The following is a 22,324-nucleotide window of genomic DNA, read 5'->3' as shown; positions in this document are numbered from 1 at the left end:
TCGTAAAATGCTGCCCGTGGCTTTAGCATCTCCAGCTGTGCGTGCGCATATTGCTCGCTGCGAGGAAGCTGTGCGTATTTATGACTATACCTCTCCTCTAGTACCTGTTGATGCTACCGGTCTGGACGATCTGGATACTTCGTAATTAATTTCGTACTCACTTTGATGGGAAGGTGGCAACTGGGCAGAGATGGATCGGAGCTGCACGCAAATGCACCCGTCAAGCAAGAAGCAAGTAACAATCGGGCGTACGTCGACGGATCAATCGGAACTGGTTCGAGAAGTAGTTAGAATGTTCTCTCCACGGCTGGCTTTTGCTTCGCACACGTTCTTTTCTGCTGCCAACGATATCTAAAGCTTGCACGGATCGGTTGTACCCCGCGAATGCGGTGCGCGGCCGAACCGGACACGGCCGGCCGTGTGTCCCCGGTTCAATTCCTTCCTTGATTCGCAAGGACTAGCGACGCGCGCGGGGGCCGGAGGGGAACGCAAACGCAATAACAGCGTTGGAATGGACGAACAATATGGGGGTTTAGTAGCTTGCGCTCGCCGCAGGCAGGAAGGAAGAAAGAAAGAAAGCCTAATGCTTTCATACCCAGCCGTGGAATGCTTGGACGGCATTGCGCGCGCGGCGCGGTTGCACGAGGTGAGCGGGACAACAGCTGGGGAGATTGAATGCCCCTTTGCTTTCTTCGGGTTCTCCTCTAGGCGCGTATGCTAGTTACGTTGATATGGCCTACGGAAAATGGCGGTCCTGCCTTGCCTGCGCGGGGGCCCTGGCCTAGCTAGGCCAGCGAACGATGGGGAGCTTTTGGCTTTCCTCTTCCTTTTTTTTTTTTTTGCGTTTTGCAAGTTGAGCTAGAGGCGGCGGTATGGCTGGCAGGCCAGTTGCTAGTGTACGTACGTATTCTCCGTATACTTAGTTTCGAGTTCCGGGAGCCTGGTGTTGTTTTCTATAGAAACAGAATTTGGACGTGTTGGGGTCTGTCACAGGAAACCAGCCCATCGAATCCAAGAGGCGGCAGAGTACAGGTACTTGTTTTGAGAAACGGTGTGCTGCAGTCTGCAGAAGAGCGTACGTCATCAGGTCATGCCACGCTGGAAACGTACGTCTCGTCCACATGTGGCCACGTCAGCCCCAAGTTGATTTGCATGTGTGCTATTCCACGTCACACCCCATGTCCCCACTTCTCGTCTTGCTGCCGTTGGACCGTTGGGAATGCAACAAGCAAAGCTCGATTCAGGCACGACAAGCGACCGATCGGAGGTACAAAAATCGAAGACGATTTCGTCTGTAACGACTCAGAGAACTACAACCTCATGTACCAAATCATAAGTACGCGGTATACGATTTTAATACAAGCGCTTAAATCAATGGTGATTATGAATGATACATACTGTATATGATTAACGGTTGCGGTGATGCATGCATAGTACTGTAAAGAAACGGTAATCCAATATGTACTAGCACGGAATAGTCTACAAGTGCTCTTTAACGTTAGTACGACGATGCTTTGAGATTCGTGCAAAAAAATATCCGGAGAGCACGGAAGCACTCGCCATATATATATATCGGGAGGATTACATGAAAGTTACCGATCGTTACAGATTGATAATTCGGTAGTTTAAACAACAACTACTACCGATATCTACTGAAGTTTAAACATACCTGTAAGCTGGACTCCATGCCTCACATATCTTATTTTTTTTACGGGCATATCTTATTATTCTTTACAGATATTTTCACTGCTTCAAACTATTCCATAAATTTTATGCAATCCGCCCAGGTGATGGAAGATCAGTTTCGGCTTCAAATTACATGCATGACTGTTATATATTTTAACTTTTCAATTGGTTCAGTTCAGCACACCGTTCTGGCGTTCTCCCTCCCGTATTCTCCCCGCTACCCAATTTCCCCATACCCGTGGCTTACCTGAAACTTCATGGCTACCGCTAGCCGCTGGTTCCTCCTCAAGTGGCCGCCTCCTCCTCCTCTAGCGGACTCCGCCACCGCAACCTCCTTTCCCGCAGACCCGCCGCCGCCGCCTCCTGTTGTGGCCCACGGTGCCGCCGCCTCCTGCAGGTCGCTACCACAGACTACTGCTCTTCCCATGGACGTCGTCGCCACCGATAACTCCTCTTCTAGTAACGTTTGGTTTTGAGATGCATTGGTATTTTCTGGCAGGCTAACCAGCTCGTCGTGCTCGGGACGCGAGACTGGAGGAAGCGGACTAGGGCGTAACGAGAGGGCCACCGGAAGGAGGGTCGCAGGAGGGAGCGCTGCAGCAGTGGGAAGGGGTCGGATGGGGATGTCGCGATGTAGAGAAGTCGCCGGCGTTGTGCCGCGGGGACCGGGAAGCTCGTCCGCGCCGCCGCGTGGGGAGGGATCGATGGGCATGTCGCGTTGCAGGAAATTGAGGAAAGTCGCCAGCGCGGTGCCGCGGGGAGCTCGTCCGCGCCGCCACGTGGGGAGGGATGGGCATGTCGCGTTACGGGGAGCCAGGGACGTCGCCGGCGCTGTGCCACGGGGAGCTCGTCAGCTCGACTGGGAGAGACGCTGCCGCAGGGGTGCCGCGGATGGCTCAGATGTGGGAGGCCTTCTTTTTGCAAGGATTGACAACAGCTAAGCGAAATGTTTTTTTTCTCGTGCGGGAGTGGCATATCCCTCGTAATTTTGATGAAAAGACCTACCGCGACGTCCGTACCATCACAACAATTCCAATTTAATATATTGTTATAGATATACACCCGTGGTCCAACTACTTGAGAGATGGGATCTCAGGTAAAAAAAATACTTGAGAGATGGGATCAAATTAGTCCAACTTCTTGAATAATATGGCGGACTAGTCCTAATAGTTGAGATGCGGGAGCAAAAAAAATCCAAGATAGTCCGAATGAAGACGTGTGGCATCATCCTGAGCGTCCGTCTGGCCATCGTGTATTTTTAGCAAAGAAACCCCCCGCATGGAACAAATGACACGAAGCTCCCCACACACAGACAGAGAGATCATTTGACAAAAGCCCCCCTATGCTTGTCTCTCCCAGAAACCCTTCGTCTCGATCTCTGCTCGTCTTGGCGCATCGATAATGCCGTGATCATGTTAGTGTACAACCTAACATTATTGTCCACAATCGACTGCTTCTTCACTTCCCCGATCTGCTTCTTAACATTCTTCTGAAAAACATTGAAAATGGCCACTTAATCAACTGAAAAAAGGCCAGGGATTGATGAAATCGCAAAAATATGCAAAATTACGTTCGAGGTTCTTGGGTCCTAGTAGGCCTCGCTGGTAACCTTTGCCTGGCCACAACCGCCCTCCGCGCTCCACATGTTGCTGGTGGTACCGACTGCGGCGGCTCCGTCGCCGCCGCCCATTCCCTCCATTCCAATCCGCTCCTTCCTAAGATTAGCCGATCATGAACTGCCCCAAGACCACCTGCTTGCTCTAATGTGGCAGCCACCCTCTCGAATTGTCGCCGTCGGTGGCCGTTGAGATTGCAGGGTTCGAGTCGGCCGCGGGAGAGAGGGGGAATGGGGAAGAACCTAACTTCTTTTGAGATATTTCGAGACTAAATTATAATACCTTCAGGGAGTTATAAAAAAAACACTAAAACATACTAAACAACCCACGTGTGAATTTCTGATTGGTTTGGACGTCAAATAAATCCGCATCTCAACTATTAGGACTAGTCCACCCCATTTTTCAAAACTTGGACTAATTTTCTCCCACCTCTCAATTATTTGGACCACGGGTGTATACACCTCTACTGCTCTTGGTTATACTAGCCACTTCTTAAATACCAGTTCTTGGACAAAATTTCACACAAATGCTGGCCGGTTGGGTTTTTGTTCAGCTTTCCTCTATTGCCGTCCAATCTAGGTTTAAAATTTGAATGCTTACAAGAACCCGTGTGTAATTTTCTTTTACTTTAAAGATAGTTCTGTAATGGTTGGTTGATTTAATATATGAACTTGGCCTTCTCACAAAAAAAATTAGTTATGCTTCTTGTGTAACAAAACAATTTAGCGCAGAATTTAACCTTTTCAGAGTGAAGATTTGTTTCTTAAGGGAAAGGCAGTGTTCTTTTCACCATAAAAATTTACAAGCATGTAGAGAAACTCAAATATGTGATTTTTTTCATTGAATTCTTGAGCACTCCGTATTTCTTAGTAACTATTCATCCCGAAAGCGCATGCTCAATTGGTAACCATTTTGCTTCCCTGGTGACGATCCTATACTAATCAATAGCAGCACACGTGTAGCTATCTTTCTATTTTGTGTTCAACATTGGCATGGAGTCGTGGAGATGATTGTTTGTAGAATCTTGAAATACCCAACTTTAGCTGGACTCTACGTCCCCAAGGATTTATGGCACGATTGCATGAGATCCTATCATCCTATCTTCAATCGAAATATGCATCGCCTTGAAGAGAAAAGGGAATCAAATATACGTGAACACAGGACATTTTTTGTTATCTTGTAGGAGTATTATTAGACACACTCTTCATGGCGTATGGGTTGCACCCATACGCAACTTGCGTATGCATCTGCTTAACCAATAACCATCGATCAGAGTGTTACGCAGTTGCATGGCATATAGGAAAATGCACCCTATTATTTTCTGAGATTGGTACAGGGAAAAGCTCGCTCACAAACTAATGGGGACCTTTTTTAGTTTCATGTATGATTTTCTGAACCATCGACAAGAGTAGGGTCACCGAGTTGCAACTTGCAAGGTTTAACTAATCACTTTGTAAAAGAAACTACAAGCTCCAATACTGACGACGGGTAGGTCTGAAGTTCTCACTGAAACTTGAAGCATTGAAAAAAAAATTGTGGATCTCCAAGAGCGCAGGATATTCCTGTTTCCCTAGAAAAGAAAACCCGAAGAAATGGAGGAGGATATGCTTTGAGCCTTGGAGGGATGTGCAGACTGGGAAACGCGGGAGCTGATCGGGGATTTGTTTCCTCAGAGGGTGGTGGTCGCGGCTTATGCTCACAAACTTCGAAGCGATCGCTTCCCTTTGGATGTGGCTTGCTACGGTGGGACACAACACTTGCCGGTTCGCCATTCGTCGTCGTGTAACTTTTGTTGTTTGCACACTCCATTTTCCTGTGCGTGGATAAGCCGGCAGCTGGCCCTTTTCCATTACTTCTTCCTCGAAGAGATGGAATTTTTTTCTCTCTCCCTAGGCTTGCATTTTCCGCCACTCCCTATGAGCGATCGCGATTCGATTTGTTGCGTTCCATCAGCGATCGAGATGGTGGTGATCTCTCTCAGGCCATCATGCATGCATGCTGTATCCAGTGTATCGGCAGAGGATATCTCCATTAATTGCTCGATCGATCGACACGGGAATAAACCAACCGATGGTCGAATTCTGTTTCGTACGGAGAAACCGAGAAAGGAAGAGAACATCGATGTATATCGCTCTACGGGGCCCGGCCGATCGAACCCTAAATGAATCTAAGCAGCATGGATGGCCCGATGGACGTACGACTCAAGAATGGCTGGTCGTGTAATCGGGGCGGTGGGCAATGAGAGCAGAGAGCACGCGGGCTCTGAACGTTGTGGACCGGCGGACGGCCCGTGGTGTGCAACTTTTTATTTTTAACCCGTAGACGGAAAGCCCGCGGCGCGCAACAGATTACGGTCTGATGCGTCGTGGGCTTGCTCGATCAGCCGTTGGCGCGGCTCTCCGGATAGGCCGATGACTTTTTCTTGCTGGAATCAATCAGGCTGGGCTGTAGCTTTTGTGCTAAAACTGGGCCGGGCCTTGAAGCTAGGCTGAGGTCCTTTTTCTCGTGCTGTACTACTACTTTTTTTTTTCCTCTAAAAAAAGCACTACTTCGTACTACTTTTTGTGCCCAAGTTTCCAGTTGGGCTTCGACTACTGTCGCAATTTCGAGTCCTAAAGTTTTTTTTTTGTCCAAACAAAATCCCCTGTCCGATTTTTCTTTCCAACAATAAACAAACCTCCAATGATTTGATTGATTAATGAAAATAGCTCGTGGAGCTGACAAAAACAAATGCATACATAGTGGTGCTAGAAGAGAACACTGCCGTAGGCCGCACATATATTAGCCAACCTAATTAAGGTGTGGACTTGAAGGACACGAAGTAAGTGATGAACCCTAATCTAGAGCGCCGTGGCAGGCCTAATTTGGTTGGTAAGGACGCGTGATCGATGCATGTCTGAGACACTCCCGCTCCCACTCCCACGATGACAAGCAAAAAGTGGACCATGCATCACCACGGGTCTCTATCGCTTCCTACGATTGCACCGGCAGTGACAGGATGGGCTCAAGCTTCTCACCGTTCTGACCTAAAACAAGCAGGTTCCTCGCACGGACAAAGGACCACACGGAATAACGGACCCATGCGCTGGCAGCTGGGTAAAACCAAAACTTCTGATGATATAATTACTAGCCATGGAATTCAGTGTGTGCATGTCAATATGCAGACTTCGGATGTTTCATTTCTCTCTCTTTTTTTTATATAAATCTGCTGTTCTTTTTTTTTGCGAGAGTTATAAATCTGGTGTTCAACTAGGTTTGACGAATCTTTTTTTACAACACTTTTTTTTTGACGAAAAGCAACACGGTTGCGATTCATTGATTAAGCAAGGAGGATATACAAGAGTCTCAGTAGTCCCTAAACGAACAAAGAAGCATATACAGAGATCGGCAAAGACCGGCAACACATTGTATATGTCCATCTGCACCGTTCTCACATGATGCAATAAAATCTACCATCGTAAAAAAAAAAGTTTAGTGTGCTATCTGCTGTGTGCAGAGGTTAATCCGGCACTTGGCACTGCAAGATCGATTTCCGTAGGCAGGTTGGTATCAGCTAAGCTGCTATGGTCAGGAAGAGCCCCACGTCAATGCCATTCCCCAGCTAGCTACCTATTAGCTTCCAAGTTTGATTGAGTTCTTGTGTAGAAGCGAAGCAAACTACACGGAGAAGAAAAGTAAAAAAACACAAGTTCTACATCTGCGTGGCAACGATGCGAGATCCACGAGAACCAAAACCGCCGGGGAATCCACGCACGCATTTCTTCATTCACGCATGTGCCCGCTTGAACGAGCCAGTACGTAGCTAGCCTGTGGATCGCGGGTGGAGTCACCCGAGATCTGGCCGGCCGGGTGAATCTTTCTCGAAGCTCCAACCCCGAAGCCCCTCTTTTCGAGTGGTCCTAGGTACGTATGACTCACCCACCCAACCTATCCACCGGCTAAATCGCCCCCACTCGCTACGCCAGTAATGCATAAGAAGGGATCAAAGGACCGCTAGGGGGAGATGGGAAGGAAGTTCGTCTCTCCTGTTTTCGGGGTCGCGCTAGCTAGCTTACCTGATCGATCCTGGGGCCGGTGGACACGAGAAAGATACGGTTGTTAGATATACGGTGACATGGGAGATTTCTGATGCCGTGTACCGAAAGACGGAGCTCGCTCTTTCCCTTCTCTCTCTCCCACACGCCGAATTTAATTAAAGTTGCTTGTGGAGTATCGCACACGTACGCCGCTGAAATTTCGTTTCGGGGGACACTTTGGCTAAGTGGCCGTATACACGCAGCGTGTGATAATCTAATCTCGGTGATCTGTATCAGACGCATGGATAGCGTTGCAACGGGAAGACAAACATAATTAAGACAATGTGTTGCCATGACTCTTCCTTTTCTCACATACTTCCTTTTAGTTCTGAAGATCGTGGAGGATTATAACTTCATCAACTGCAATAGCATATAAACAACCACAATAGCTTCATCCTCCCCTGCAACCAACCGAGAAAAAGGACACCCAAAATTGCATCACATTTTCGAGAGAGAAAATCAAGCATTAACAAAAAAAATGTACTACAGGGTTATTTATCATAGTTTTGAGAATCCGGATTTACTAATTTACTATGGCTACAGGGTACTACAGGGCATTATCAAAATTGCATCACATCCGCCCCTGCCATAAGCTTCAGGTTGTCTTAATCATAGTTTTGAGAATCCTAATTTACTATGGCTTGGCGACCAAACAAATGTACTACTGGGTTATTTACATGTAAAGGTGTCTTTGATGATCTGAAAAGGCTTCATCAAGAGAAGGAATATCTCCATTTGTTTTAGGAACATGCTGTAGCAGCACAAGGAGTAAGTAACACAATTCAGTATTACACAATTCACTTTTAGGGTCAGATGTGGCCATCTGTAAAGAAGGTAATTAGGGAAAAAAATTGAGAGATGAACTTGGTAGCTTAGTTAAGGATCTGTTGTTATGATGTCCTTTAGACGTTTAGAATCAAGGGAAAAATCAAGAAACTATATATACTCTTTGCATGCTCTAACAGCCTGCTTTTCCTCTATAATATGAAGCTGAAACCTACTAACATAGTTTATACAATGTCAATGCTCTTCTGCAGTAATGCAGTATTTAAGCAACTATATATTGCTATTATACCAACTAAAGGCGAAAAAGGAAATGAGTTGTTAAAGATAGTTAAAACCCATTAGACCAACATGTTTGTAAGTTAGCAACTCGATCAACCAAACATAAAGGTAGATCATGTACACAATAAGCTGACCTGAAAATTTTCAAAGGCAAGAAACCTCTGCTTCATCAGGAGCTTCAAGAATCCAAGCATGACAAAAATTAAAGGAAGACCAAATGCCTAGATTCATTCTCTGTACCAAATGGAAGTACCTCGAAAAATTAGTTTCTTGTAGGCATTAACACAAGCACATGTTGAGCACAAATGTCACTCTTGTTCCATACCTCAAAGAAACTGAAGGGTGCGGAGGGCTTCCGACAGCGTGCGCCATGCCAGACGGCATTGAGGTCAAGGTGGCGGAGCAGCACCGACACGGTGAGCAGCCGCGCCATGGAGACGCCCAGGAGATGGTGGTGCCGCAGAACACTTGGATCCCGATGCCGCTGCCATCTCCTTATCCCGCCGCCACCGTCCGGATCTCATCGTTGGCAGTAAGCAATTTGTGCCAGCACCTCAACATCGTCCTTTCCCTGGAAGTTGCAAACTGAAGCTCCTTATCTCACCAATCGAAATCCTATTTTTTTTTCTGAACCAAGCATCAAGTAACACAATAACGATCAAGCAGTCAAGCTTACTTCATTAAAATATCTACTCGAGCTGCCCCTAAAATGCCTAGATTGGACAAGCTATCATGAATGGATGTTTTCTCTTCAAAACACATACAGATTTTCTCCTACACTTAAGATACCAATTTTCCATCCTCAAGATGTCAATCACTCCACTTCCATATTCCTCCACTTGGTTTCCACAGGATATTTTGTTCCAAAGCATACCTGTGACACAGTATACATGTATTAGTATTAGCTTGTCGCGTTCATGACATCATTTGTCATACAATGATAATGCAGCAGTACATGCTTAAAGAAATGAAATAATTATGTATACATGCACTGATGAAAACCTTCCTCTTAGGCAAGGAGAGAAATGTGCATTCATTTCAGAGAAAAATTCTCATTTGCATAATTCATAAGAAAAAACTAACACAGAGATAAGGACCTCATGAATAACCTTTTTTCCGGTCCCTTTTCCAATCTGAAAAAAGAACAACATTTATTCATGAGTTTGAGAGATTGATCTCAAAATGATGCAAAGGGAAAAAGAGGGTGACGTACTGCAAGGTAAAAAGATGAAAATTGATAGAAAAAAGTTCATCTGATATGAGGGAGCAAGCACAGGGCTAGGTTCCAGTATGTAAATCTGGAGAATAAAATACATGTCAAAAAAAAATATAGATCTCAATACACTGAATTAGTATTCCCATCTGCTTACAAAAAGAAATGACACTGCAAGTGAATCTGATGATGTACAAGTCTTAAAATGAAATGACCACACAGAGCTAACATCAATTTACAGTGGTACACAGAATAAGCATATATACTATCTACATGAGCTGCTACAGAGTCGGACCAACAATGGTGTTCTGTTTTCCATAGATTCCAATTTAACTATGTACATACAATTTATATGCGCATGTATCAACCACTACAACCTGCTAAATGAGGGGAAAGAAAGTGACTTTCTATTACATGTATTTATACTCATTTCAGGCATAGATACATTCGTATTTGGACAAATTTGAGTCACTTAATATGGGACGGAGGGAGTACATATTTCAACCTTCCAGATGTATAAATTAAGCTCATAATATCTGTCCAAATTTCCTCATCAAAAATAGAACCCGTATAAATTAAGCTCATAATATGTGTGCAAATTTCCTAATGCACAATGCATACCAGTCCAACCTTCCAGATGTATATTATCTAATACTCCGTATAACCTAGTTGGTTTCATGAGACCATAGCCGTTGAATGCATGAAAAGACCCAGAAAATACCTCCAAAGGCACAAGTTGACAGGATGACTATCAGGTACTTGTGGAGGCCGTCAGCGGCGAACTCCTCAGTTGAGAGCGGGAAACCTCTGGGCGATGCGCAGGGCCGGAGACACGGGTGGAGGAGGGGCGATGACGACGGGGAAAGATCGGACCGCGGTGGCGGCGGCGGCCTTCACTTGGGGGCGAGCGGCGGGTTGGGAGGGGCTCGGCCGTGGGGCTGCGGGAGGCGGGATGGAGGGCCAGCGCGAGACGGGCCAGGGCGGCAGCGGAGGCGCAAACCCTAGGAGACCGTGTGGCGGTGTTTCCAGGGGCTGTGGACGGGAGCGGCGCGTGGCGGCGGTGTGCAAGGGAGGCGGCGGCGAGGTGGCCCTTGGTGGCAGCGAAGGGTAAAAGCTGACAGGTCGACCTCCCTCGAGGCAGGGGCGGAGGCCGGCGGCTGCAGCGGCTCGATGAGGAGGAGGCGGGGGCGCGAGGAGAGGGAAGAGGAGCTGCGGCGTACACAGGGGAGGAGGCGGCGGGCGGAGGCCGCCGGTTGCGGCGGCTCGGTGAGGATAAGAGCGGAGGCGGAGGCTCGTTGAAGAGGAGGGTGGGGGCGCGAGCAGAGGAAGGAGGGGCGGCGGCGCACACAGGGGAGGAGCCGGCGGGCGAGCGGGGGCCGCCGCCGATGGCGCCTCGGTGAGGAAGAGAGATTGGATCTGCGGCGAGCTTTTTTTTGTTTTTTTTCGTTTGGAGGAGAAACGCGCGGAACGGGGGGCAGTGCGTTAGTGTTGGCGGTGGCACGAAGGGTAATTTTCTCGAAGTTGACGTGAGTGTGATGCTGGCAGAGCTAGCCGATATACGCGCGTATATCCGTTAATAAACCGACATGATTCTCGACTGATACCCCGTATTTTTCCCGTGGGTACAGGGGCGACAGCGACCTAATCGTAATCGGCCACAATCCTGTGCAGATGCATGCATCGTCACGGACGAATCGATCGATTTCCACATGCTCGCGGCGGCCTCTGCAATTTGCAGAGCTGCCTGACTGATGAGGTTAGGTCGCTCACATCACGCGCGCCTGCTAGCTTTAGCCATAGAGCTATAGCTAGCTAGCTCACGCGGTGAAACAAACTGGGGGTGAATCCGAGGAGGATCCTGGCCTGCGAAGTGGACACGGCATTTGCATTTGCATATGATCCCTAGTAGCCTAGCGTGTCTGGCGAGGTGGTTGGGAGGGACGACCCGAAAGAGGGGGCAGAAAGGAGGCGAGCCCGTTGCCGATCCGGAGCCGGGTGCCCCGAAACGAGCAGCCTGAAAGCGCCGCGAGATCAGGACGAGATCGCGTCCAAATCAGAGGAGATCGAACAGAGGGAGGTACCGTGTGAGGGGAGTTGGAGAACTAACTGTGAAAACACGGCCTCCCATCCGGGCCGCGGGATGAGCTGCCGTTTGTTTGTCTTGGGGTTCCCGTGGGGGGCCGAGGTCGGTCGCCCGAGACCGATCTGGGTCCATGATTGTGCTCTCTGTTTGGAAAACCTTGTCAGGCGCAACGCGGGACCAGATTCGATGTGTTTCTGTTTTCAACCATCTCTCTGCATAACGTGTTCACATTTTTTTCGAGAGAGTGGGAGCGGGAGGGAGGTGGAAATGGGGATTAGGCTTGGGCATTCGGTTAAACCGAACTGATCGGTTTGGTTCCTCGGTGTTTATAGAAAATACGATTCTCCAGAAGTGCTTCCAGAGAAAACATGTCTGAAATTTTCTCAGTATTCACGAGGAGTTGGCAGTTACTCCACCTGGCGGTTGCTGGAGGGCGTTGCACCATAAAACACATTTGAGGCATATTTTTCAAACTATTGCAATAAAATAGTGATTGCAACATCACGGTCATGCATCCGCATCATAAACTATGCGCTTGCAGCATGTCGAAACAACCTTCGCAACATAAAGATCGCATATTGACTAATCTTCTAGTCAAACGCATTTGAGCCCCCCCCCCCCCCCCACACACACACACAAATACATCCCAATTTTGGCGCGCGAAGAAGCCCAATTTCGAGCTTTGCTTGAGCTTTTGTGATGTCATCTATATTCTATAGTAACAAAGCTCTGAGACCTCCATCTGGACCGTGGAATAGGATGAGCCATGGGAGAGACACAATAGGAGTTGGCATGCAGCCGCACGGAACACATAGGCAGAGGATTAAAGGAGAATCGGCCACAACAGAAGGAGTCAAGCGTGTGCTCACATGAAGATTTTTCCAAGAACGTGCAAGAGTGGCCGATTTTTCCCTCCTGGTACGTTTATTGGGCTAGATCAGTTACCATAACGAGGATCCACAACATGCATCCAAACTTAGATTTGTACATGTAAATACCCATTGGAAAGCTAAGGAACAGAGTAACCTGCATTTGACTCAATCTTGGAGGCATAAAGAGATGGTATCTAGGACATATCCTATAGGGACACTTTCAAATCAATTCCGAATTGCACCAAGCACATGTCCCATAGACACCGAACCTTGAAGCTACCTAAGTATCTACCGAATTTCCATGAAGATCCTACCCACAAAGGAAAAACAATAATTTGTGCATCTTTGGCTACTATTAGTATAATCTAAAAAGAGAATACTCACTCCGGCCGGAATTACTTATCGCAGATCGCAAATCAAGTAATTCCGGCCGGAGTGAGTACATCCTTAAACTTTCAAAAGCACAGATGCATTTTCAAGGTGTCATTACCCTTATCCTTACTCGGCCTCGAATGTGTAGGGTGATAAAAAGAAAAAGGAGTTTTGAAGTTTATTCAGATCTGACACGAAGTACTAATATGATTAATCCTTGCTAATGGTAGATTGCTAAAAAAAAGCGAGTAATTAAAAAGAATGCAAAGGATTGGCATTAAGTTTTTGATGTAAAGCACATGCAAAATTAGTCATTAAAACTCATTATAAGCAGTTGACAAAGGTTAACCTTTAACGGGCAACGCAAGCAGTTCCTAACGGAAACTCGATCAGTCCCATGATCGCGCATGCTTATGTGGCCGCAAGCCGTTCAAATGTACTAGTTGCTCCGAGTATTGCGGCTCCTTGAATTTCTCCTGCAACCTCGGAGAGCGCCGCGGGGCTTGTGTGTCGTCGTGTCATTTCCAGTGTCGAGAGAGAATAGGGGAGCTAAGTGGAGCGAGGATTTGGGCGGCAAATTAGCTAGCCGAAGAAAACAAGAATCCATCCCATGCATCGATCTCCTCCCTCCTCTCTCTCTCTATAGATCTCCCGCTCCCGAGTCTCCCGGGCCTGGCGCCACTCACCACTCACCACTCGCTCGCACACTCTTCTCACCTATATATACCCCGCCCATTGCGCCTAGCTCGATCCCCCTCAGGCCCTCACACAGGCAGCCGCTGGTCGTTCCTCCGATCCTTGCCCACGCGCGCGCCGGCCTCCTCGCCGATCGCTTCTTGGTCGCGTTCGTGCCCGCGTCTTCTTCTTCTTCTTCTCTTCTGGTCCGGATCATGATGGGTTTCGTGATGTCTGGGTTGATTTGATTTTTTGGGCGGGCGCGAAGGGACGATGGTGCAGGAGCACGGCAACAACCAGCACCACCTGCAGCAGCAGCTGGCCAAGTACGGCGGCGGCGGCGTCGCGGGCAGCACTGCCACGGGCGTGGCGCGGGCGTCGAGGAAGAACAAGCCCAAGAAGATCCCGCAGCGCGGGCTCGGCGTGGCCCAGCTCGAGAAGCTCCGCATCGAGGAGCAGAAGAAGATGGCCGCCGCTGGGCCGGCCACGCCCTCCTCGCACGCCGCGCTCAACGGACACCTCCCGCCGCCGGCGCCCCCGCTGAGCGCTCTCTCGAGGCCGCCCGGACACGCGGACGGCGGCGGCTTCCCGCCGGTGCTCTGGAGCCCCGTGGATCCCGCCAAGCACCCGTACAAGAGAAGCCTCTGTCCTCAGCCTCCACTCCCAATGGTACGTACGAGCTTCCCTCTAAATGTCACCCTTACTCGCCTGACTCGAGATCCCAGCCCAAACTTACGCAAATCGTTTGGTGGTCATCAGGTGAGCACGGGCCTGTCTCTGACGGCGCCGTCGAGCCACCCAATGGAGCCCCCTTCAAACCAAATGTACAGCAGCAGCAGCAGCCGGAGCGGCACGGCGACGGCGGCGGCCGAGGAGGAGAGGGTATGTATGTCAGTCTCACTCTCACGCTGCCCGGCTTGTGATCGGTGGATTGGATGGTCGCTAAATGTGGATTTGGGTAGAGTGTAGGAGACGGCCGGCGGGGATAGATCCTGGCCCATCATGTTCGAGGGGATGACGGCCTTCAGGACGGCCAGCAAAGCCTTTCTTCCTCCCCATCCGGCGCCGCCTTTCACCGCCGTCAGGACGGCGACCGATTCTGGGTTGGCCGATGTTATTCCTGACCTGGGCAGATTCGAGTTCAGAGCAACTAATTTGTTCAGGTAGATTGCAGTTTTAATCGGTTCACTTGTTTCAATTTTCAATTGATCAGTTACAAAATTCGTAAGTTTTGGTTCAAGCCAGACCACTGATGAACTGATTATTGGCTCTGTTTTCCCTTCATTTTCTGGACAAGTAATTTAATGCATTATAATTTTCATAATGGTCTCTGTTCTTGTGTGACTTGTGTCCAGCAGTTACTAGTTGATTTAGGTAGTAGGAAAAAATGGTGAAAATCATGTCACATTTATTCACCTCCTTTACCTCAGCACCACAAAAACTTACAACTTCGTTTTTCTGTTGAGATTTTACCATGTTTCCTCTGCTTTTCTTCAGCATGAGTTTTATCTGACCAAACATCACAGTACCAAGAAAGGCTAAGAAACAAATGCATAATCTATGTTTACCATATTTACCCTGAAGAAAAGTAGATTATACTTTTTTCTGAACTTCCCCGATATCATCCTAGAATCTTTCGGGTATAATCTGATCACTGACCTTCATCAATTCTGCATAACAGTGCAAGTGCATATGGGAGTTATTCAGACTGGACATCATCTGAATTCGCTCACTCCAAGAGCAGCAGCAGCAAGGAGACCGGCCGTGGCAGAGACCCTGCCTTGCTCACCTTGAGCTCGCAGCCTCCACACCTTATCAAGCAGCCCCACGTGGTGCCATCAATGCACATCCCGGAGTACAACGGCTTCAGTGCCAGTACCAGTGTCATGCCATCTCAGGCAAGTGAAATGCCATTCGCTGCTGTATCTTCTGAACCCTGTAAAATGTGTGAACTCTGGCTCTGAAAAATCTGGTGGTTAACCGATGAAAGTTTTGATCAGCAGGGGAGCACTTCGGCTGCATCGTCGTCGTCACAGCCGTTCTACAGCTTCCTGCCGGTCGGTCCGGTGCGCCTCGAGAGAGCCCCGAGCGAGTGCAAGACCGACATGTCTGAAGGCGGAGTCGACTTGGAGCTGAAGCTATGGAAGGGCTGAATGATCACTTGATGACTCTTAACTGTCGTTGCCTTCTGATAAACATTGAGAGCAAATCTGCAATTGAACAACAGCCAGCTGTGGGGTAAAAATGTAGAGAGATGTGTTCAGGTAGTAAGATCAGATGTATCAATAGCTGCTTTTTAGAAGATGTTTTCACTGCCAATAATCTTCTGGTGATGGTTGATTTACTGAGCCACTTTGTTTGTTCCTGACAAAGTGAAGCAGTGTGCATGATGGAAACAAGAAGCTCTTTATGTATGTTCCAGGTAAGCTTGTGCCAAATGTAGGAGAAACTCAACAAAGAAAGTGTCAGACGGGTAGATGATATGGTAGTATGGTACTGAACCGGCAGGGGCTTCAATAAGGAAAGGAGAGCATGTGCAGGATAGACATCACAGCTAGTCTGTGGGGTCTCTCCTATGCACATCCAGCAAGCGGCACACTGAATTTCTGCAGACACACATGACAAAGGGCTTGCGAACAAATGCCAAGGTGTCTTTGGATGTAAGGAATGTAAAATTACAACTCCATAATATTTATAAGAGCAAAGTCCAGATTATATATGATGGGGAATTCCAGATTAACAAAACGATAAATATGTTAAGCTCAGTTGTCTCCGTATTATGTTCATTTCTGCTGAACATCATCCGTATGAAAACATAACAAAGATAACTGCTACACCCATGTGCGACCTTGAAATAGATACAAAGAGTCAAAGATACACAATGCACACCGTGGCTACACAAACATAAACATCTCAATGTCTAGACAGATAAATTACAAAGCAGTCAAAAATTACGAGAAGATTGAACTCAAACACGAGTGACCACCAAAATCGGGAGTCCGGAAGCATGAACCTATGACCAACCGAAGACGTAGTCGAGGACGTAGACGACAGCGAGTGACAGAGGGTACAGCAGGTATGCCACTAGGCAAGTCCAGAGCGGGAAATTGGTCCGGAAGCTCGTGAAGAGGCCCATGATGACACAAACGAGCAAAATAATGAGTACCTCCGACGAGAAGTCCCATGTCAGGTTCCTGAAGTAGATGAGCGCCAAGAACACACCCAAGCATAGTGTGTTGTTCATGGTCACACCTCCGTATACCTGCAAACGAATTCATTGATGTTAAGTTCAGAGCAGAGATAGGCCGGGCGATCCCTTTTGAAAAAAAAAGTTCAGAGCAGAGATACGGGCGGTTTAGAAGCTAAGAAGTTCCACTGGGGCTTGCAGTGACGAACCTCTGAAAAAGTGAGGGAGCAGGTCCTTTGTTTCTTCCTGCTGGCGAAGATGATGGCGGAGACGGCCTCACTGGAATTCGTTGCCAGTGGGAGGGCGATAAATGAGATAAAGAAAGACGGGATGTGCGTAGCGTTAGAGAAGTTGTGGACAGCATCAACGAGTGGGTCTGCAAAAGCAGCACAGATGACACCACCGAGAAGCAGGAACCCCACAGCTTTGGCAATGCACCAACCAGGGTTCTCAACACTCTCCACTGCCTCGTCTGATCTGTCCACCAACTGGTCATGCTCTTCCCTTGTTCTCTGCAGAATTCAGATAATTCATCAAGTTATATCCTATCTGTATTAGTTTGTGTTTCCCTAGTGTAAGTCATATCCTCTCTTCAAAAGGATCGAAAGTAAATAACTTACAGCATGGTAGTCATTGACAAACTTATTGGAGAAGGCACCACTAGCAGGTACATTGCGCTTGGCCTCGTTAAGCCATTTCTTCATTCCCGCGATAAACTCAGCCTCCTCAACCGTGTCATTGCCTGAAGTATCAAAGTCATCCATGATCTTGTCGACTGCGTCATCCTTGTCAAAGTCAATCTCCTCAAAATTGATCCCAATAATAAGCGCATGTAGCTCAGATCGTGACAGGTTATGGCTCTCATCCATGTCAATCTTGTAGAACAACCTGTGTGTGAGCATAGACAAAGTTCATGTCATGCTCATGAGTGTTGTTTTATTTGCATATCAAGGCCAATAAGATGTTTTAAGAAACATACTTTCTTATAACGTTTTCATTAGGTGTGCCGTCATCGTTAAGCAGCCTGCCCAGTGCTTGCATTTGGGCATGCTTTAGGATCCCAGAGATCACATGCTTGTGCTTTGCGTATGCAAGCTTCCTCTTCTGAATCCAAGGCTGGAAAACCTGATGCAAAATGAAGAATCTGACACTGTAAATTGACTCTTGAGGCATAGATTTGTCAATCATAACGTCATTTCCAGCCTCCTGAAGTGAAACTCTGAAAAAAAGATACCTGATACAGGCAGTAGGCGAGTACTAGTGAGAACGATGCAATCAGGGCCAGCAAGATGGCTAGGCGCTCCCCATGGTGAGTCTTCAACATTTTTGGGAACTGAGCAATGACAAAGGGAATAACAGATATGGCCATGATTCGTGCTGCGTAGCTGGTCTGCACATCAGTCGAAATGCCAGCACCTGTAAAACAAGGGAATCATATCAACTATTACCAAAAAATAATCAATAATTGAACTTTGCACATGCTCTTTTTGAAAATCGATAATCCTGAAATTTAACTATTGAACCTGACAACTTACCAGTCAAGCTGAAGCCCTTAGTGTCGGTTGAATCAATAGCAACATTATTTGGCCCAACATCGCATTTGCCAACAACAACACAAGTTCCCCAAAGCAGGGTAAGAAGAAAGACAGTCGAACCAGCAAGCAGCCCCATTCCTATGAGGACCTGACTTTGTGCAGTCTCTTTAGTTCCGGAGAGACCAGATACTGTTAATGTGACAGAACAAGATCAGAATCATATGTGGACGCAGGCACGAAGCTGCACAGAGATGAATATTCATAGAGTAGCGAAATTGAATAGCTTCATGATTCTAGCAAATCATGAATAGATCTATTATTCACATAGCAATGGGAGCAAAATAGATGTTCCCGTCACGTTCAAATGCTATATGGCACTTAAAAACCAACAACTAAGGATGCGCAAACAAGCTATTGTAAGAAGCTGGTCTCTGAAGTGGCCACTGGAGAACTGGAGGCTACATTATTAAGATAAAACAGAAGTGTGAGTTGATCAAATTTAGAGTAATGTACCAAATTTGACAGCCATGCTGTGTTATAAATAAAGCATGCTGCAAACTTGTACAGTATTAAAATGTGCATTCAGTATTCTTTTTATATATATCTGAATTAGATGCATGCAATTGAAGGTCTTATCAGAGCATAGAGGCAACTACATATCCCACCAGGGAACCTTCAGTTTGATCTTTGAAGAAATTAGATCCTTCCTGATGCATGTAAGTAGCCAAGGTACTAATGTAGGTAACCAAGATGTTACATGAAGACTAAGGGTGTGTTCGGCAACGGTCTGGCTTCCCGAAAATCCTCAGATCCTGCTTCCTGTTCCCACTTCTGCTTCCGATCTGGAGCACAAAACGTACAGCACAACTCCTTCCTTTGTACTGGGCTGGAAGCCCATTAATGGCCAGCCACCGCCAAGCCCTGTTCATCCCGCTTGCTGGAATTAGCAGCAGAGCATCGCAGGCCAGCCAGGAGAGAAAATCGAGTCCTGGAGCATCGATGAGGAAGCCGGGTCGAGGCAGCTCGCGACGAGTGGACAAGAGTAGGCCACCGGAGAACTTAGGAGGAGGAGGAGGCCGCCCGCAGACAGCTCGTGCTTCGATTTGGATGCGGCGGCGGAGGTGGCCGGACAGGGTGGAGGCAGGGGGCGGATGTGGCCGGGTCAACGCAGCTTGCGGCGGAGCGGACGAGGTCATGGTCGGGGAGGGTCGTGCCAGGGGCGGAGGAGAACGGGGAGGAGGAGGAGGTCGCCGCCGGACCGCCGGCTCGCGACGAAGTCGAGGTGGCCTCGTCGGTGTTGGGAAGGAGAAGGGTATCGGGAAAGAGACGATGGGGAGAGAAATAGATGCGCATCGAACCGTTTTTCACTTGGCGGTGGCACATCTTCCGTAATTTCGGTCTGCTCCGCGTTTTTCAGTTCCGGGAATCTCCAAAAGAGGTGCTCCGCGTTTTGTGAAGGGAATTGGGCTAGCTTCTTAGATCTAGTTTCTTGGAGTTTTTGTGTTCGGTGCCGCTCCGGGTTGAATTTACAGGAAGCCAGAAGCTGGAGGGTTACCTAACACGCCCTAAAGTAATGCATTATGAACTCAATGTCTGCACCTATGTCAAAAAGAAGACCATGCACCAACAAAGCCTATCTGCAGAGATGAATTACAACTACAAACTAAAATCCATCAGGATGCAATCCAACGAAAAAGAAGGGATATACTTGAAGATCATAAGGTCCAAAATATGCTCTGCAACTCAAATCTTGCAAAGTCAAGATATTGATGTTGTAAAAAATGGTATGCGCTAGTCATGCAGATGGGTATTACCATGCGACTAGTCTTGTGCGTTTGACTAAATGGATGTTAACAGGTAAATTTTGGTGTATAATAATATACTCAATTTTGACTAAAAAGTTATTCATCTAGATGATGCATAGTATGATGTACACCACAACCCATAGCGTTATAAAACAATGGACATGTAAGATGTTAGCTGATCAATCGGCCAAATAATACTCCCTCCATTCCAAAATATATGGCGTCTAAATTTTGCGGACTGTCAAACTTTCTAAAGTTTGACCAAGTTTATGGTAAAAATTACAAACATTTAGAGTGTCAAACCAAGTATGAAAATATATTTCACAATAGATCTAATGATCTTCATCTGACACCGTAGATTTTTTTTTCGAAAAGGTGGTTGAAACCCCCCGGCCTCTGCATCTGACACTGTAGATGTTGATACGTTTGTTATAAGGTTGGTCAAACTTGAGAAGGTTTAACCGTCAACAAAAGTTATATACACTACATTTTGGAACTGAGAGAGTAATTGTCCGCTACCGCTGGAACACTATATTTACCCACCACCAACGATTCACCAGCCAACTAACTATGTGCAGCTCATGGAGAGAATTTAATTATGCAAAGAAGATACTCCTGAGAAGAAAAGAAAAAGAACTGAAAGGGGGGGGAGCGGGGGGGGGGGGCGTCAAAAGGCCAGCGATAAGAAGCACTGGGGGAAAAGTTCAACTTAAGTAAAAGCACATTCCAGACAAAACAGGGCATAATTTACAACTTGCAAGCCTCATTTGTTGGTGTCTGCACGTCTCTACGGTAGGGGCTTAATCCAAAAGTCCAAAAATAGGCAAGTAGACATGCACTGAAGAAAAGAGCAAGCAGATAAGAGCAGCGGAGGGAACTGAGCAGTCAATGGTCCCCAAGCGGATCCTAAAGCTTACGCTCTGCTCCAAGCACAAATCAAGCTAGAGGATTCAGATCTTAAAATACCAAGAACCGAAAAGCGCGAACATAAACGGGAGAATTGTTCTTTTTCTTTACTCTTGGTTTTACCCCCTCTGTCAAGAAAATCAGATTCTTTTTACTCTTCATTTTTAACAATTACCGCTTCTATTTGTAAAGCAGCTCTATATTTGCGTGAAGAGCAGATCCTTAGGAATTGCTTTGTCCGTTTGTAAATAAAAAAAAAGAATTGCTTTGCTACGTAGAAGTCTTGAACCAGGGTGCAGGCAACCGAAGACTTCGCGACACATCAGATTGCAAAAACAATTTAAGTAAGGAAGCAAAGGCGAGCGTACCGAGCACGAGAAGAGCGTCGGGGAGAGCGCCGAGAATGGGGAGGAGGAGGCCGCCGACAAGGCCGGGGCCCATGATCTCGAGCAACAGTTCACTGCCCGCCGACAGGAACGTGGCCGCCTTGAACATCAGGAACCCGTAGGTGAGCACTAGGAAGAGGTTACCGAACACGGTGGTGGTGCAGGGGAGGAAGCCGTACGACTGCTCGCACTGCTCGGCCTCAGCGGCGGCCGGCGAGGAGGTGTTGAGGCGGATCACGTCGGAGGACGACACGGGGGAGGCGATGAGGATGGAGGAGGAGGCCGTGGAGGCGGGCGAACCGTCGGAGATGAGGCGGCCATAGGCGGCGGCCGCGAGGAGGGAGATGAGGAGGGGGAGTAGCGGGAAGGGGCGGCGCTGCCGGCGAATCGCCATTGCGACGGCGGAGGTGAGAGCGGAGGGGCGTCGTGCGGCAGTGGTGCGAAGGTTTGGGTGGGTGCGCGTAGCCTTATATGCTGCGATCTGAGAGATATTTTAATTGGGAAATTGTATTTGCTCCGTACTAGTTCTATTTCAGTTTCCTTTTTTGGATCATTGCGGGAAGGGGCTGCTCGGATTGGGAAGAGGCAGATCCATATGAGATCCAACGCGGTGACATGATTACCAAGATAAATTGTCTCCCTTAGTTTTAGGGTTGTAACCTGTAAAATTATATGTTTGCTTCATAGAGTTGAAATTAGGATGCATGCTACTCCCCCGTCCTAAATTTTTGTCGTGGTTCTAGTACAAATTTAAACTAAAACCACGACAAAAAGTTAGGATCAGATGGAGTATATCTCGATTGCCTGATTTTTAAGAAAGAGTCTGAAATCTCAGTTGAAGTATGAG

The 22,324-nt window shown here is 47.5% G+C and overlaps 2 protein-coding genes and 1 long non-coding RNA gene across 7 annotated transcripts; 1 reads left to right on the top strand and 2 right to left on the bottom strand.

Annotated features, from left to right (window-relative positions):
- Positions 1–7,564: 7,564 nt before the first annotated feature.
- LOC104582519 lies at positions 7,565–11,200 on the bottom strand. Of its 4 annotated transcripts, none has more exons than XR_001405803.2 (6): positions 10,378–11,200; positions 9,657–9,741; positions 9,527–9,576; positions 8,769–9,317; positions 8,578–8,677; positions 7,565–7,779 (listed from the first exon to the last, which is right to left on the bottom strand). It is a non-coding gene; the product is annotated as an uncharacterized LOC104582519 (long non-coding RNA). The 4 variants fall into 4 exon arrangements; XR_002963618.1 differs by having other exon boundaries at positions 9,553–9,576; positions 10,378–11,199; XR_001405801.2 differs by having other exon boundaries at positions 9,541–9,576; positions 10,378–11,197.
- Positions 11,201–13,291: 2,091 nt separating this feature from the next.
- On the top strand, positions 13,292–16,418 carry LOC100841013. 2 transcript variants are annotated; one of them, XM_014899348.2, is made up of 5 exons: positions 13,292–14,327; positions 14,418–14,540; positions 14,628–14,821; positions 15,340–15,556; positions 15,659–16,418. In XM_014899348.2, exons 1-5 carry the CDS (start codon positions 13,932–13,934, stop codon positions 15,809–15,811), a joined length of 1,083 nt encoding a protein of 360 aa, XP_014754834.1. In that variant the 5' UTR covers positions 13,292–13,931; the 3' UTR covers positions 15,812–16,418. The 2 variants fall into 2 exon arrangements, with proteins under 2 accessions (XP_014754834.1, XP_014754835.1); XM_014899349.2 differs by having other exon boundaries at positions 13,297–14,327; positions 15,662–16,418.
- Positions 16,395–21,935, bottom strand: LOC100838274 (sodium/calcium exchanger NCL1). Its single transcript, XM_003565414.3, has 7 exons — positions 21,460–21,935; positions 18,381–18,569; positions 18,080–18,261; positions 17,825–17,970; positions 17,466–17,733; positions 17,055–17,357; positions 16,395–16,920 (listed from the first exon to the last, which is right to left on the bottom strand). The coding sequence occupies exons 1-7, from the start codon at positions 21,869–21,871 to the stop codon at positions 16,672–16,674; spliced, it is 1,749 nt and encodes a 582-aa protein (XP_003565462.1). The 5' UTR covers positions 21,872–21,935; the 3' UTR covers positions 16,395–16,671.
- Between the last annotated feature and the right edge of the window lie 389 nt (positions 21,936–22,324).

Source organism: Brachypodium distachyon, chromosome 2, assembly GCF_000005505.3.
Source record: "Brachypodium distachyon strain Bd21 chromosome 2, Brachypodium_distachyon_v3.0, whole genome shotgun sequence".
Taxonomy (NCBI): domain Eukaryota; kingdom Viridiplantae; phylum Streptophyta; class Magnoliopsida; order Poales; family Poaceae; genus Brachypodium; species Brachypodium distachyon.
The sequence above is the reverse complement of the archived record's forward strand: the minus strand, read 5'-3'. Positions and strand labels throughout refer to the sequence as shown.

What these genes read in the sequence shown, in the direction of transcription:
- LOC100838274 (XM_003565414.3), bottom strand. Translation starts at nt 21,871, where the DNA reads ATGGCGATTCGCCGGCAGCGCCGCCCCTTCCCGCTACTCCCCCTCCTC. An exon ending in TAAGGGCTTCAGCTTGACTG is followed by an intron (nt 18,262 to 18,380) that starts GTAAGTTGTCAG and finishes CTTGTTTTACAG; the next exon opens with GTGCTGGCATTTCGACTGAT. An exon ending in TCGCCTACTGCCTGTATCAG is followed by an intron (nt 17,971 to 18,079) that starts GTATCTTTTTTT and finishes ATTTTGCATCAG; the next exon opens with GTTTTCCAGCCTTGGATTCA.
- LOC100841013 (XM_014899348.2), top strand. Translation starts at nt 13,932, where the DNA reads ATGGTGCAGGAGCACGGCAACAACCAGCACCACCTGCAGCAGCAGCTG. An exon ending in CTCAGCCTCCACTCCCAATG is followed by an intron (nt 14,328 to 14,417) that starts GTACGTACGAGC and finishes GGTGGTCATCAG; the next exon opens with GTGAGCACGGGCCTGTCTCT. An exon ending in CGGCGGCCGAGGAGGAGAGG is followed by an intron (nt 14,541 to 14,627) that starts GTATGTATGTCA and finishes GGTAGAGTGTAG; the next exon opens with GAGACGGCCGGCGGGGATAG.